The sequence below is a fragment of the Hypanus sabinus genome, chromosome 20 (assembly GCF_030144855.1).
Source record: "Hypanus sabinus isolate sHypSab1 chromosome 20, sHypSab1.hap1, whole genome shotgun sequence".
Lineage (NCBI taxonomy): Eukaryota > Metazoa > Chordata > Chondrichthyes > Myliobatiformes > Dasyatidae > Hypanus > Hypanus sabinus.
In genome coordinates this window covers 48,980,012-48,996,720 of record NC_082725.1, presented here as the reverse complement: position 1 = coordinate 48,996,720, position 16,709 = coordinate 48,980,012, and the positions used below count along the sequence as shown (strand labels likewise).

Below are 16,709 nucleotides of genomic sequence, written 5' to 3'. Positions count from 1 at the left end.
ACTTAGGTTTATTACTGCTAACTTGTTTTATGTGTATATTTGCATTTTTATATTGTGCAGTTTATTAATAAACACCTTTAGTTTGGTACCATCAGATGCCAACGGATTCTTCTTTCTCTGCTGGTCAGATACCTAGTTACGGGGTACGTAACACAAGCAAAGCCCTCCGTATCATTGAACGCATTTACGAGGAGCGCTGCTGCAGGAAAGCAGCATCCATCACCAAGGACCCCCCATCACAAAGGCCATGTGTTCTTCTTGCTACTGAAATTGGGCTGGAAGTAGATCCTTGCCTCAGTGATAGGGAAGGCATTGGGGAGGATATTTAGTGATGGGTTTTAAGCACATTTGGAAAGGTATAGCTGCTTGGGAATAGTCAGCTTTGTGGGTGTCAGGTCATGCCTCATAAACTTCATGTTTCTTTGAGGCTGGCTCACCATGGATTTTAAGCTATTCAATAAAGCTCGTGGTATGGTGATTCAGAAGGTTAGGATGCACAGCATCTCGGGTCTGATCTGGAGCCGGCTTGTCCATAGAATACAGGTTAGGCTGTAGGTCTGTGACCAAAGGTGTTCAGCAAGGATCCAAGCTGGGATCTCTGATGTATAAATATATGTGGATGTGTTAGTAAGTCTCTGGATGATATTAAGACGGGTGGAGTTGTGGCCAGTATAAAAGACTGTCAAAGTACAAAGCAGATATAAATCTGTTATGGATGTGGGCAAAGAAGTGGCAGGTGGAGTTTAATTCAGGCAACTGTACTTTAAGAGACAAAATATGATTAATGCTCGCCCTTTGGGGCATTCTTTTGAAGATTTGAGAGGGGAAGTTTAATGGCAATGTGAGAGGCAGGGTATGGTAGGCACCTAGAATGGGTTACTGGGATAGTAGTGGAATCGATCAGTTTGGTGGAGGCTGAGGTTTTTACACAGACACATGAATTTCAGTTCAAGCTAATTGTCATTGAACCATACATGAATACAACCAAACGAGACAGTGTGACTCCAGGGCCAAGGTGAAAAAGACAGTACTTTAACAAGTCCAGGCCCAAGTTATGAATGCCACAGAAATCTACAGTCAAGCACAATACAGCTTGTCTTCTGCGAATGAATGCTGGGGAGGGGGAGGGGGCAGCAGCACTGACTCCAGCCTGGATGACGTGCCATGCCGCCCCCAGTCGAGTGCACCAGCTTTGACACCCCTCTTCTAGCGGCTGTAGAAAGGCAAACCCACAGCTTCAGGCCCAGTCCTTGACAGTGAATGGTATGGAGAGATATGAATCATACAAAGGAGAAGGACATTTGGTAGAAATTGGCATCTGGATCAGCACAGCGTTGTGGGCTGAATGGCTTGTCCAGTGCTTTACTGTTGAGGACATGTGGGGCAAGGTTTCCCCCATATAAATGGCGGGTATATGGAACAAGCTGCAAGAGGAAGTAAAGGCACACGTAGACAAACACATTGGCGTGAATAAATTGAGCTGAAAGTTATGTTTTTTTGCTGAATGATTGTGACACCAATATCATCCGTATTCAGGAATACATAAATGGAAACTTGCATTCGCCCCTTTATCTTTCTGATCCATTTTTGTTCATCTTTTTTCAAAGCCCTCATTGTGTTTGATCTTGGTGGTTGCAATGTTTCAGTTCTGGTCATATCCATGTAAATATTTTATCCGTTGCTTTACTATCCTTTTCCTGAGGTAAATAGAGCTGCCCACGGTACACTCAGCCAATCCTACTGTCTGGTCTTGTTTCTTGTTCACTTTTGAGTGGTGTCTCTGGATTAAAGATGATTGACTTCCATTCTAGTCTGTAGGTCTAATGATATGTAATCTGCAGCCTCACCTGTAGATATGACAGGAGGTGGGTGTGCTGTGAATTGAGAGGGTATAATTTTTCCACTGCATTTGCTAGTCAGATTTGTGCTCCCAGTTTATGGACCTGAGATTCTCAATCTCCTGATTGCTCTTTCTCCACTTTGAGCAAGGTTTGGGGAAGAACTGGAAATTGGGAAGACTATTTAGACAGTCTGGTGTCATGGATTACACGGCCTGCCCAAGGCAACTGACTGGTGATGTTGGCCTGGCAAAGGATATTGACTTTTGGGCTGAACTTAGGTGAACTTTTAAAGTTTCTTTTTCCATTGATGGTATTTTTTTCTAATGTATGATATAAAAGGTCCAGGATAATGTCAATTTTTGCACACTTTATGACCATATCTTGTGTGTCTGCTTGTAGAAATTTATAAATCTGTTTATTGAATTAACTTTACCCAGCCAACTCAGATACAGCATGGAGTTGGCCCTTTGAGCTGTGCCACCTAGCAGCCCTGTGCTTAACCTCGGCCTAATCACAGGACAATTCACAGGGCCAGTCAACCAACCAACTGATGCATCTTCCGACTGTGGGAGGAAATCGGAGCACCCGGAGGAATCCCACATGGTTGCAGGGAGAATGTACAAACTCCTTACAGGCTGCGGTTGGAATTGAACCCGGATTGCTGGTACTGTACTCTTGTACTAACTACTATGCTACTGTGTTGGAGGGGAACTGGTTCTTTCTTTTATTGAAGAAGAAAGAGCTTTAAAGTCTTAAGGTCCACAAACCTGACTGTTTGGATAAGCCCATTCTCTCTGCTTCCTCTTGCTCCACTGAACATGTTTCTTTGACTCCTTTCTATCCCCCTTGTTCAGTGCCTTCCTACCTACATCTGTGACACTTATGCTCCTGATCTCCTCACTAACTTTCAATTCCCTTGTTCTGACCACCTCACTTTCACCATGGCTGACCAGTCCCTATACACTTATTCTCATCAAGAAGCCTTAAAACTCTCTGCTACTTTCTCGATAAAAGAACCAACCAGTTCCCCTCCACCACCACCCTCATGCATCTGATAAAACTGATCCTCTCCCTCATCAATTTCTCCTTCGGCTCCTCCCACTGCCTTGACTCGGTAGCTATGGGAGCCTGCATGGACCCCAGCTATGCCTGCCTCTTTGCCAGCTCCATACAACAGTCCGTGTTCCAAGGATTCCCTGGTAATGCACTGGTGCTGCTTTGTGCACCCAGGCTTGGCTTGCCAATTTCATCAACTTTGCTTCCAATTTCCACCCTGCCCTTAAATTCACTTAGTCTATTTCCGACACTTCTGTCCCCTTTCTCGATCTGTCTCCATCTCTGGAAACAAACTTTTGATCAACAGCTTTTATAAACCGACATCTCCTGTAAAAATTCTATTACTCCTTTTTCTCAGTTCTTTCGTCTTCTGCCTTATCTGTTCCCAGGATGCAACTTTCCCGAGATGTTGTCCTTCAAAGCATGGTGTTTACCTTCCTCCACCTTTGCTGCCTTCACGTGCACCTCCATTTCCTGACCAGTCATGCTCACCTCCTCTTTCCTCTTGTCCCTTCCAGTCAGGACCCCAAACAGTCCTTTCAGGTGAGGCAACACGTCAGCTGCCAATCTGCTGGGCCGTCTATTGTCTGGTGCTCCCAATGTGGCCTCTGCATTGGTGAGACCCGTCGAAAATTAGGGAAAGGGGGACAGTTCTGTGGAGCACTCTAATTCATCCATGTAAAGCAGAGCTTCCCAATTTTAATTCAAATTTTAAAAGTTAAATACATTAAAATGTGAAGTTTGAGGCCTGTGTTCTCAGAGTTATAGCAACTGTTGCTATAATCAGGTTTAATATCTCCAGCTGATGTCATGAAATTTGCGGCAACAGTACAGTAAATATGAAATGCCATTTGAAGCAAGGGTTTGGTGTCTTTTAGCAATCTGATTACTACTAGCTGGGCTGATTTTTTTTTTGCATTTTGTACATTTGAAACTTTAAACTTGAGTGTTGAAATAATTAAGGTCAGAAAGATACTGCTGTGAATGGGCTTGCTGCCGATTTGGAGTGGTGCTGGGAGCCCTCAACCACCAGGCTTCTGAACTAATTTTACTCATCTCGACTGAGCTGACTCCTAAAACCTGCAGACTTCTTTCAAGGACTCTGCAGCTCAGTATTTAGTTTTTTATAGTTCATTTTAGTTATCTTCTTGCACATTGTATGTTAATCTTTGTCATTCAGTTTTTGTATAGTTCACAAATTCTATAGGATTTCACTATTTCCTGTAAATGCCTGCAAGAAAACGAATCTCGAGGTAGACGTGTGGTGCTTTGAAGAAGTATACACACTTACAATAATAAATTTACTTTGGACTTTGCCTCAGTGTAGTGTGGCATTAATCGCTGTTGGAGGTGTGAACTTGCTTGCAACAGGAGAAATGACAGTTTAATCTTCAGCTCACTTCCTGTTAAAGGCAGGTTTTAAAGAGAATTGTGGAGGTGCATATGGAGATCAAACAACTGGAGGTAAAGCTGTTAGGTGATAGACAAGGAATATGTGCACTGATAGTTTGAGATGTGTCCATTTTAATGCAAGGAGTATCATGAACAAAGCGGGTGAGATTAAAGCGTGGACCATGATGTTGTGGTCATGAGAGACTTGGATGGCTGAGGGACAGGAAAGTGTGCCAGGCATCAGATGTTTCAGAAAGGACAGGGAGAGGGGCAGAAGAGGTGGGTGTGTGGCACTGTTGATCAGAAAAGGAGGAAGTCATGGAGGGATTGTCTGCGGAGTCTCTAGGTGGAAGTTAGAACAGGAAGGGGTCAATAACTGTTCTGGGTGTTTTTTATAGACCACCCAATTGTAACAGGGACATTGAGGAGCAGATAGGGAGACAGATTCTGGAAAGTTGCAATAATAACAGGGTTGTTGTGATGGGAGATTTTAATTTCCCCAATATTGATTGGCATCTCCCCAGAGCGAGGGGTTTAGATGTGTTCAGGAAGGTGTCCTGACACAATATATAGGTAAGCCTACAAGCTGAAAGGCTGTACCTGATCTGGTATTGGGAAATGAACTTGGTCAGGTGACTTAGTGGAAAACATTTTGTAGATGGTGATCATAATTCTTTCTCCTTTACCATAGCATTGGAGAGGGATAGGAACAGACAAGTTAGGAAAGCAGTTAATTGGAGTAAGGGGAAATATGAAGCTATCAGGCAGGAACTTGGAAGCATAACTCAGGAACAGATGTTCTCAGGGAAATGTACGGCAGAAATGTGGCAAATGTTCAGGGGATATTGGGTAATGTTCTGCAAAGGTACGTTCTAATGTGACAATGAAAGAATGGTAAGGTACAGGAACCGTGGTGTACAAAGGCTGTTGAAAATCTAGTCAAGAATAAAAGAGCTTATGAAAGGTTCAAAAAACTAGGTAATGATAGAGATCCAGAAAATTATAAGGCTAGCAGGAAGGGGCTTAAGAATGAAATTAAGAAAGCCAGAAGGGGCCATGAGAAGGCCTTGGAGAGCAGAATTAAGGAAAACCCCATGGTATTATGCAAGAATGTGAAGAGCAAGAGGATAAGACGTGAGAGAATAGGACCAATCAAGTGTGACAGTGGAAAAGCGTGTATGGTACCGGAGGAGATAGCAGAAATACTTTATGAATACTTTGCTTCAATATTCACTGTGGAAAAGGATCTTGGCAATTGTAGGGATGACTTGCAGAGGATTGAAAAGATTGAGCATATAGACATTAAGAAAAAGGATGTGCTGAAGCTTTTGGAAAGCAAGTTGGATAAGTCACCAGGACCTGACTAGATATACCCTAGGCTACTGTGGGAGGTGAAGGTGGAGATTGCTGAGTCTCTGGCAATGATCTTTGCATCAATGAGGATGGGAGAGGTTCCTGAGGGCTGCGGATGTTGTTCCCGTATTCAAGAAAGGGAGTAGGGATAGACCAGGAAATTATAGACCAGTGAGTCTTACTTCAGTGGTTAAGTTGATAGAGCAGATCCTGAGAGGCAGGATTTATGAATGTTTGGAGAGGCATACAGGTATCCCCCGCTTTACGAATGTTCGCTTTCCGCCACTTTGCTTTTACGAAAGATCTACATTAGTGACCTGTTTTCGCAATACAAAGAGGATTTACGCTGTTACGAAAATTCTTCCCATATAAATTAATGGTTCTTCACTTTATGCCATTTTGGCTTAAGGTTTCATAGGAACGCTCTACCTTTGTAAAGGGAGGGGGGGAAAGAGAGACACCTGTAATATGATTAGGAATAGTCTGCATGGCTTTGTCAAAGGCAGGTCGTGCCTTACAAGCCTGATTGAATTTTTTGAGGATGTGACTAAACACATTAATAAAGGTAGAGCAGTAGATGTAGTGTATATGGATTTTAGTACGACATTTGTTAAGGTACCCCATGCAAGGCTGATTGAGAAAGTAAGGAGGCATGGGATCCAAGGGGACATTGCTTTATGGATCCAGAACTGGCTTTCCCACAGAAGGCAAAGAGTGTTTGTAGATGGGTCATATTTTGCATGGAGGTCGGTGACCAGTGGTGTGCCTCAGTGATGTGTCGGTGACCAGTGGTGTGCCTCAGTGATGTGTCGGTGACCAGTGGTGTGCCTCAGTGATGTGTCGGTGACCAGTGGTGTTTTCTGGGACCCCTTCTCCATGTTTTTTATAAATGACTTGGATGAGGAAGTGGAGGAATGGGTTCGTAATTCTGCTGATAACACAAAGGTTGGGAGGTATTGTGGATAGTGTGGAGGGCTGTCAGAGGTTACAGCAGGACATTGATAGGATGCAAAACTGGGCCGAGAAGTGGTAGATGTAGTTCAACCCAGATAAGTGTGAGGTGGTTCATTTTGGTAGGTCAAATATGATGGCAGATTATAGTGTTAATAGTAAGATTCTTGGCAATGTGGATGTTCAGAGGGATCTTGGGGTCTGTGTCCATAGGACACCTAGAGCTGCCGCGCAGGTTGACTCTGTGGTTAAGAAGGCATACAATGCTTTGGCCTTCAACTGTGGGATTGAGTTCAAGAGCCAAGAGGTAATGTTACAGCTATATAGAACCCTGGTCAGACCCCACTTGGAGTACTGTGCTCAGTTCTGGTCACCTCACTACAGGAAGGATGTTGAAACTAAAGAAAGGGTGCAGAGGAGATTTAAGATGATGTTGCTTGGATTGTGGAGCATGCCTTATGTGAACAGGTTGATCTAACCTGATAGAGGCATCTTAGATGATGAGAGGCATTGATCGTGTGGATAGTCAGAGGCTTTTTTCCAGGGCCGAAATGGCTAACTTGAGAGGGCACAGTTTTAAGGTGCTTAGAAGTAGGTACAAAGGAGATGTCAGGGGTAATTTTTTTTACAGAGTGGTGAGTGCGTGGAATGAGCTGTTGGCGACTGTGGTAGTGATAGGGTCTTTTAAGAGGCTTCTGGACAGGTACATGGAGCTTAGAAAAATAGATGGATAACACTAGGTAATTTCTGAAGTACATGTTTGGCACAGCATTGTGGGCCAAAGGGCCTGAACGGTGCTGTAGGTTTTCTATGGGGAATGTGGAATTCTGCTTGGCTGAAATTGGAAATATCTGGACATTGAATGTGGTAGTTCTGATGGGGGTTGTATTTCGTGAACAGGGCGAAAAGGATTTTGAATCTGGAGGTGGAATGATTACAGATTGTTTAGCCTGTCGGCTTCTAGCTTTCCAAGTGGTCATATATTAAAAAAAATTTGAAGGGTCCATTATAATTAATGTCTTGGAGTAAATTCCTATTACTGGGATGCAGAGGAAAAATTTTCAGCTGATTTTAATTCCTGTAAAATTTCGTGTACTGTTGAAGTGTTTTAGGCTTGGAAAGTTAAGTACTTATTTTTCACAAAAACTGCGATCGATGTTTGTCCAAGATTTTGTTTTAATAGCATTTATTCATTTGATGTTCAGAGTTGAGTTGAGATCTTGAAACCTGGCAACTCCTTGATATTAAATCTGGTTTCAGTTATGCTGGCACCTCTAGAGCAGGCCTTTTTCTTACGTGAAGCCTTCATTTTAATTTTTTTCTTATTTTGCCCTGTCATTTGTTTTCATGCTGCTGTTTTAATTTTATTTGGCCATATTACTTATAGTTACTGTATTTCAATTCCAGTATTTTATTATTCAAGAGTTAACCTGCTTTAACATTGTCCAAAGTGATTCCAGGAGTTGATTTTGAGTTGTTATTCTTGCTGTTTTACCTGCAGCTCAAGATGTTAATAGTTAATGAGGCTTAACCCAGTTGTTATAAATTTGATCTTGGCAGTGCACTCATTGCAGGTGAAGAAATACAAAGTTGAATTGGTGATTTAGTTAATGTTCATTATATTAGTGGGCTGTGGTTGAGTGCTCAGTCAATCTGCATTGGTTGCTGGTGCGCACTAGACCATGCAAGTTTACGTCTGCCTTGGTTTGTGCTTTTTTTTGCCTTGTTTGAACTCTTTAATTTTTAAATTGTAACCCAGAACCATTGTAGGGTTTTGAGTTGGGTTGAAATTGTTGACAGCCTTCCATTGAGTCTGAGTTCTATCCTATGATTTGAAGACCAACTTTGAAAAGTCATAGTTTCCTTTTGCTCCTGTTGACCTCATTTTGCATCCCCCGATTTGCTACCTTATACTTATTTTGTTTTGCCTAATTATTGCTTGGCTGAAGTGCTAAGTGACCAGAGTCAGTTCTGTTAACTCCTCTCATTTAACTTGTTCTCTTAATCAATACAGTGCTTTTCCTGCTAATTACTGAATTATCAGATCTGTAAATGCTGTACTAGCTATGCATGCAAGTGTGTTATTTGGATGAACCATCATTTGCTTTTCATTGCACAGGCGAAGAGAAGGTTGGCGTTAGATGAAAGTGATCACCAGTACCTAGCTGCTGATATATGTACTCCAAAGGGAAAAGGCCGGGGTGCAATGAGAAGCCCCAGCAGTCCGAGAAGTAAGTGCAATCTGGTTTTACCTTGTGTATGCATGCTGGGATTAACTATATCAAGTGACTTCCTCACATTGAATTTGGAGGGGATGGGGTCAGCTTTTCTGGTTGCAAGTATCCAGAGAAGAGCATAAAATGCAGTATTGAACTAACTAGGTAGCTCTTCGATTAGTCGTAGAGCACGGTATGGCCCTTCAACCAGTGAGGCCATGTTGACACTGTGCTTTACAAGTTTGCTGTAAACTTGACGTCAGCTACGAGCAGGATACCGGCAGATTTCCTGTTCCACCTTTTTACTCTTAAATTTTAAATGTTTTCATGTCAGATAAGTTTCAGCTTCCATCAGTTTGTGTTCATTTAAATATTGTGTTCATTTAAATATAAAATAGCAATGAAAATTAAGCTACTAAAATTAGGTGGTTTGACTTTCTTGTCCAGCAGTTAGATAGCTCAAACTCACTGAGCTTCCCCTCGTGTATTTTGAGCACTAAAATATATTGGTTTGGCTAAGGTTCTCTGATATGTGCTGACATCAATAGCAGGGAATGTCACTGCCTCACAGTAAATTATTTGTACATTTGAAAACCATTTTAATTTTGGCATGCTGGCAGTGAATTGTTATGTGTAATATTTTAAATCCTGCTCATGTACTTCAGCACACGGTGAAGTACAAGTTTGAGAGTCTGTCTATTAGTTCCTTATGACTTGACTTGGATCACTCTGCTCTCCTGGTTCATTCAACAATCCCACCAGTCTAACGTCCTTACCCCTTTCCCTGTGCCAATCTTCTCTCTACTCTATTAACCCCCAGTAAGAACATCACCTCTGCATCTATCCTGTTGCGCATCGTAAGAATTTTGCATGATTGACTAAGACACATCTGCTGTGAGAGAGTGTAGGCTGCCTGCTCACTGGAAAGACTGGCTAGCTTCAGTGTAATTAGTTATAGAGCATAGAACCAGGCCTTGCTGAACTGATATTCTGCGTAGTCCCATCGACCTGAACCTAGACCATAACCCTCCATAATTCACCTTTCATCCTTAACCTGTCTTCTAGTTGTAGTCTCACCCAACATCACTGAAAAAGCCTGCTTACATTAACTCTATCTATAACCTTCATGATTTTGTATATGTCTATCAAATCTTCCTTCATTCTCCTATGTTCCAGGGAGAAAAGTCCTAATCTATTCAAACTTTGTGTCTGCATGTAACTTGGGGGGGGGGGGGGGTGCGTTTACTCTTGACTCAAATCTTCCAACAGTAAAGCCATAAAAACAGAAAATGATCAGGTATTCGACAGGTCAGGTAGTATCTGTGAAGAGAAAAGTTAATATATTTCATATCAAAGACCTTTTATCAAAAATAATGATGAAAGATTGATTTTTGATCTGAAGTTTTTTTTTCCCTTCCTGGAGATGATGCCTGGTTTGCTGAGAATTCCCAGCATTTCTGATATATTTTGGTCTGTTTTGTTTTTTTTCTGGACCAAAATGTTGTTTGCCTTCCTTATTGCTGTATCTTTTAGGTTAGTTATCCAGGACATCCAACTCCCAAACCCCATTCAACATCTTTTAAATCTTTTGTCATTAAAACAAAATATTTGGATTTATTTTATTTAAAGCAGGTGATCCAGCATTTCCTCACATTTTAACTGCATTTTGTTTACTCATACTTCTGAAACCTTGCAGGCTCTTTATAACTTGCACACATCTTGGGCCTTGGCAAAGGTGGGCATAATGCACTTGGCTCCCTATCTAAATTATTGTAGACACCTCAACTCTGATCCCTGAGGCACTCTATTAATTGCAGTAAATTGATTTTTTTCTCTTGTTCTACCTGTTAACCTATTAATATGCATGTCCTGCGTTCTTCTGAATGAGCCCCAGCCGCTGTCTGTCCTATCTATCCCGCTAGTTATAGCACAAAGACGCTATTTCTTCACATCCATCTTGATTTTGCCTAGCTCTCTGATCACATTGGTGTTGTGTGCAAAGATGCTACAATGATTGTATGCAACTAGCTTGCTGTTGATACTGCATGTTCCAGTCATCAATCCAATTTAAATGCTGGTAACCTAGTTTTGAAGATGATAATGTTTGTATGTCAAGGATGAAATTGTAAATGGGGTGTATATATCTATTGGGAAGTGTCTCTGGGGGAAAAGAGGAATGGTGAGGCATTGTACCTCATCCTCACCATTGTGTTTTAAGAAGGTAGGTTTGTTTTTGGTATTGACCTGATCTCACTTCTTGGTATCTAGTTTGTCAAATACCTCCTTGAAACCTCATCCAGAATTTCATGTCCACTATTGTCTTGTTAATTCATATTTAGTGTTAACAAGTGTAGAAATAGCTCTACCATCACACATTGGATGATAAAGCATGTTGGGGTTGCTGACAAGTTCCCTATATTTTGCTTTACTTAATGCTAGTGTTTGCTAAAGCAGATGTTAAAGTTAATGCAGGTAACTGTGGCCTGATAAAGAGGCCACCTTACCATCTGCTCTGGGAATCAGAATGTCTGTTTAAATTGAACTGAATTGTCTTATTATTAATACTATTCATAAGAATGTGCACAAATTGTGTTCCAGCTTTCATGTAAATTGCAGCCCAGTGTGAGCTACACATTGTAGTCCCTGGGTCCTTAATAAGACAGTAGCAAGAAATTCCTGGTTTTTCTAATGGTGTCAATTAGCAGCTTCTATTTGATCATTAATTTTGTTTAGGGATGCCTAACGTGCAGTCAGTCCAGCTGAATGGAGTGTTTTTGATTCAGATTTTGGGCATGATAATGGTTGATTGAATTATACATGTAGCATTGCAGTGAGCTAGTCTATTTGACCTGAAGCTTGGATGAATAAATCTGTGTAAATCCAGTACAGTCTTGAATCACAAAGAAATCATTTGTCTTGCTGTGCTTGTCCTGATTTGGAAAGTTATCTGATAAGTAGCAATCATTATGTCTGCCAAATCACTGGCTTTTTTCCTCTTTTTTTATTCAATTTCCTTTTGAAAGCTACAGTGGAATCTGCTTCTCAGCAAAGCATTCCAGATCATCGTAACACTGTACTGAACTATCATTCCATCATCTCTTTGCTGTTCCTCTGTGTTGAACGCTTTGTGGCTGGAAGCTGTTACTTCAAGATTCTGTCAACGATGGCTTCAGGTTCTCCTCGTTGTCTGCTAAAAACAGTAATTCTGGTCAAAAGGCATTCTCATGTAATGAGAATGTAGGTGCTATTCAAATATAATTTAACAACTAGATTAGTCTGTCCTAAAAATTTAACATCTATGAAACCCCTTGAGCTGTTCCTATTTTTCCAAAGCATCACTCCTGTACATTGAATTTTATTTGTTCTGTCTACTTGTATTACTTTCTAATGAAGTTCTGTTACTTTTTTCCTATTGAGCTTTGAATCAAATCTGCACCTTATAGGATCATCCCAGAGCCAGAATAGTTCATATATATGCAGGAGAACAGTGCTGACGCCTAGGAGACACCACTGAACATTTCTCATTTTGTGATGCAGTGTTTCATTTGGAACATCAGCCCTCCCTGTGACTCCACATGCAGTCTGATACAGTGAGGCCTTCCAGGAGTTTACTTTTGCATTCCAGGTTCCATCATTGCAGTCTCATGATCACTTTTCCTCCATTCAATCTCTTTGCCCACTTTATTTTGTCCACGATGCTAATGCTTCCTTAATTTTATGATCATCTGCTTTGCTAATGTCTATTATTTTGTACTTCATTAAATTTCTTCTGTAAGTCTGCATGCAACATAATTACATTGTCAATAAAAGTTAAACTGCAGATACAGGAAATCTGAAGTAACAAATGTTAAGAAATCTGTGGAAAGGAAAATGGTTTTATCATTTCACATTGCAGAAAAGAGAAGTTGTTCTTTTTGGGTTCAGAGAAGTTGGGGAAGGGAAGATGGGACAAAAGGGGTATATGTAGTACAAGCTGATGGAGAAAGAGGACCTGAACCAATATTAGAAAGATGACTTGGTCAGCACAGAATGAGTTGACCTGAAATTGGACAATTCAAATTGAGTCTGGAAAGCTTCAAAGCAAGACATTTGCGGATGCAGCACTTTGTGTTGGGCCACATTGTAACAGTGCATCAGACCATAGATGAGAATGGGAGTTAAAATTGCAGGCTTCAGGAACTGAAAGTTGCTTCAAAGATGCTGGTTCAGTTTTACTCTCTACAAGCATGACATGTATCTTTGTGGTTATGTCAAATGCCACTGATTTGATGCACCAGAGTAGTTCTTGTACATACTGGGGTTGGCACCCATCAATTTTCATGTTTCTTTGAGATTGGCTTAACCAGTTTATCTAGCCTGATGCTGAAATCAAATAATTGCCAATTGGTATTACTCAGTTTTGAGGGTGAATAAATGTCAAGGAAAAAAACAGGAGCCCCAGTACCTTGTGTGCTCTTGTTTGTAAGAATAGAAATGTATTCATTTTTAAATACTGATCTCTTCCTTTGTATTGGATTGGAAAAGGTCTGGCTCTGAAATCTTAAATGATGATGAAAATGGGCAAGTATGTAATTAAGGATGAGTAGTCAATTTTGTGATGGATTGGAATTTTCTTGCCTGTGAGGAAATACTGCCCAGAAATATAATAATTTTCAAATCTTCAATTAAGATTTGTCCCTGGTGATGGTCTCACTCATTAGCCATAATTTTCCACATCACACAAATTCTTACAGGCAGCTTAATCACTAAATAAAATCTAACAGCATTATCTCAATGACTTTTGTTTCAATAATTTTGAAGTCTTTGCTTATGGTTATGTGTAAAAGAATTTTGAGACAAATTAATATCAAAGTTGTGAACTGAAGGTTGTTTTGTAATAGGCATCTTCCTTGGAGTACAGTTGAATCAACATTTAATTTCAAATGTTTGAGAGCAACAATTAATTAAGTTTTAAATTACACGCGATCGATCTAAACGCCTGTTTACAATTTCTTCCACAACACAGCTCCCAGATCCCCATTGGAGAAGACTCGCTACAATACTTCTCTGGTCCCCCTCACAAAGAACGTGGTTCAGCTCTTGGGTCAATCCCCAGATGGCGTGTTGGATTTGAACAGAGCTGCAGAGGTCTTAAACGTGCCAAAACGAAGAATCTACGACATCACTAATGTTCTGGAGGGTATTCATCTCATTGAAAAGAAATCCAAAAATAACGTTCAGTGGATGTAAGTTTTCTGCTCAAACTTCTGTGCCATGTGGATGCTCACAGTTCATATTGTGGCAAATTGATGTTCTGTCTTTATTTTTCATGTTACCAAACTCCTAAAATGTTAGATTATATAATCACTTCCTCATAGGGTCTGTCTGTCATTGACATTCGCAGCCCATTCTTAATTGCTCCTGAACTGTGTCAACCACAGTGCCTGGGCCTGGACTTGCAGAACACCGAGGAAAAGGATGGCTGTTCTTTCGCTGCACGGCTCTGGTTTGTAGGGTGATTTGGTTGGATTTGTTGTAAATTCTAGATTCATGTGGAAAGTGGAAGGAGGGTCTACAGCAGGTGGAAGTGCTGGGTGATGGGCTAGTTTTTGAAGGTGTATAGACCGGCCTGTAGCAGGTGGAAGTGCTGGATGATGGGCTAGTTTCTGACGGTGTATAGACCGGCCTGTAGCAGGTGGAAGTGCTGGGTGATGGGCTAGTTTCTGACTGTGTATAGACCGGCCTGTAGCAGGTGGAAGTGCTGGATGATGGGCTAGTTTCTGACGGTGTATAGACCGGCCTGTAGCAGGTGGAAGTGCTGGGTGATGGGCTAGTTTCTGACGGTGTATAGACCGGCCTGTAGCAGGTGGAAGTGCTGGATGATGGGCTAGTTTCTGACGGTGTATAGACCGGCCTGTAGCAGGTGGAAGTGCTGGGTGATGGGCTAGTTTCTGACGGTGTATAGACCGGCCTGTAGCAGGTGGAAGTGCTGGGTGATGGGCTAGTTTCTGACTGTGTATAGACCGGCCTGTAGCAGGTGGAAGTGCTGGGTGATGGGCTAGTTTCTGACTGTGTATAGACCGGCCTGTAGCAGGTGGAAGTGCTGGGTGATGGGCTAGTTTCTGACGGTGTATAGACCGGCCTGTAGCAGGTGGAAGTGCTGGGTGATGGGCTAGTTTCTGACTGTGTATAGACCGGCCTGTAGCAGGTGGAAGTGCTGGGTGATGGGCTAGTTTCTGACAGAGTATAGACTGGCCTGTAGCAGGTGGAAGTGCTGGGTGATGGGCTAGTTTCTGACTGTGTATAGACCGGCCAGTAGCAGGTGGAAGTGCTGGGTGATGGGCTAGTTTCGGACGGTGTATAGACCGGCCTGTAGCAGGTGGAAGTGCTGGATGATGGGCTAGTTTCTGACTGTGTATAGACCGGCCTGTAGCAGGTGGAAGTGCTGGGTGATGGGCTAGTTTCTGACGGTGTATAGACCGGCCTGTAGCAGGTGGAAGTGCTGGGTGATGGGCTAGTTTCTGACGGTGTATAGACCGGCCTGTAGCAGGTGGAAGTGCTGGGTGATGGGCTAGTTTCTGACGGTGTATAGACCGGCCTGTAGCAGGTGGAAGTGCTGGATGATGGGCTAGTTTCGGACGGTGTATAGACCGGCCTGTAGCAGGTGGAAGTGCTGGGTGATGGGCTAGTTTCTGACAGTGTATAGACCGGCCTGTAGCAGGTGGAAGTGCTGGGTGATGGGCTAGTTTCGGACGGTGTATAGACCGGCCTGTAGCAGGTGGAAGTGCTGGGAGATGGGCTAGTTTCTGACTGTGTATAGACCGGCCTGTAGCAGGTGGAAGTGCTGGGTGATGGGCTAGTTTCTGACAGTGTATAGACCGGCCTGTAGCAGGTGGAAGTGCTGGGTGATGGGCTAGTTTCTGACGGTGTATAGACCGGCCTGTAGCAGGTGGAAGTGCTGGATGATGGGCTAGTTTCGGACGGTGTATAGACCGGCCTGTAGCAGGTGGAAGTGCTGGGTGATGGGCTAGTTTCTGACAGTGTATAGACCGGCCTGTAGCAGGTGGAAGTGCTGGGTGATGGGCTAGTTTCGGACGGTGTATAGACCGGCCTGTAGCAGGTGGAAGTGCTGGGAGATGGGCTAGTTTCTGACAGTGTATAGACCGGCCTGTAGCAGGTGGAAGTGCTGGGTGATGGGCTAGTTTCTGACAGTGTATAGACCGGCCTGTAGCAGGTGGAAGTGCTGGGTGATGGGCTAGTTTCTGACAGAGTATAGACCGGCCTGTAGCAGGTGGAAGTGCTGGGTGATGGGCTAGTTTCTGACAGTGTATAGACCGGCCTGTAGCAGGTGGAAGTGCTGGGTGATGGGCTAGTTTCTGACTGTGTATAGACCGGCCTGTAGCAGGTGGAAGTGCTGGGTGATGGGCTAGTTTCGGACGGTGTATAGACCGGCCTGTAGCAGGTGGAAGTGCTGGATGATGGGCTAGTTTCGGACGGTGTATAGACCGGCCTGTAGCAGGTGGAAGTGCTGGGTGATGGGCTAGTTTCTGACGGTGTATAGACCGGCCTGTAGCAGGTGGAAGTGCTGGGTGATGGGCTAGTTTCTGACTGTGTATAGACCAGCCTGTAGCAGGTGGAAGTGCTGGGTGATGGGCTAGTTTCTGACAGAGTATAGACCGGCCTGTAGCAGGTGGAAGTGCTGGGTGATGGGCTAGTTTCTGACAGTGTATAGACCGGCCTGTAGCAGGTGGAAGTGCTGGGTGATGGGCTAGTTTCTGACTGTGTATAGACCGGCCTGTAGCAGGTGGAAGTGCTGGGTGATGGGCTAGTTTCGGACGGTGTATAGACCGGCCTGTAGCAGGTGGAAGTGCTGGATGATGGGCTAGTTTCGGACGGTGTATAGACCGGCCTGTAGCAGGTG

General features: G+C 42.9%; 1 protein-coding gene across 1 annotated transcript in view; it reads left to right on the top strand.

Annotated features, from left to right (window-relative positions):
- Positions 1–16,709, top strand: part of LOC132378512 (transcription factor E2F3-like) — a 52,155-nt gene that overhangs the window by 10,361 nt on the left and 25,085 nt on the right. The window contains exons 2-3 of the mRNA XM_059945468.1: positions 8,713–8,824; positions 13,815–14,034. Coding sequence (XP_059801451.1) covers positions 8,713–8,824; positions 13,815–14,034 — 332 coding nt within the window. The remainder of the gene's footprint in view (positions 1–8,712; positions 8,825–13,814; positions 14,035–16,709) is intronic.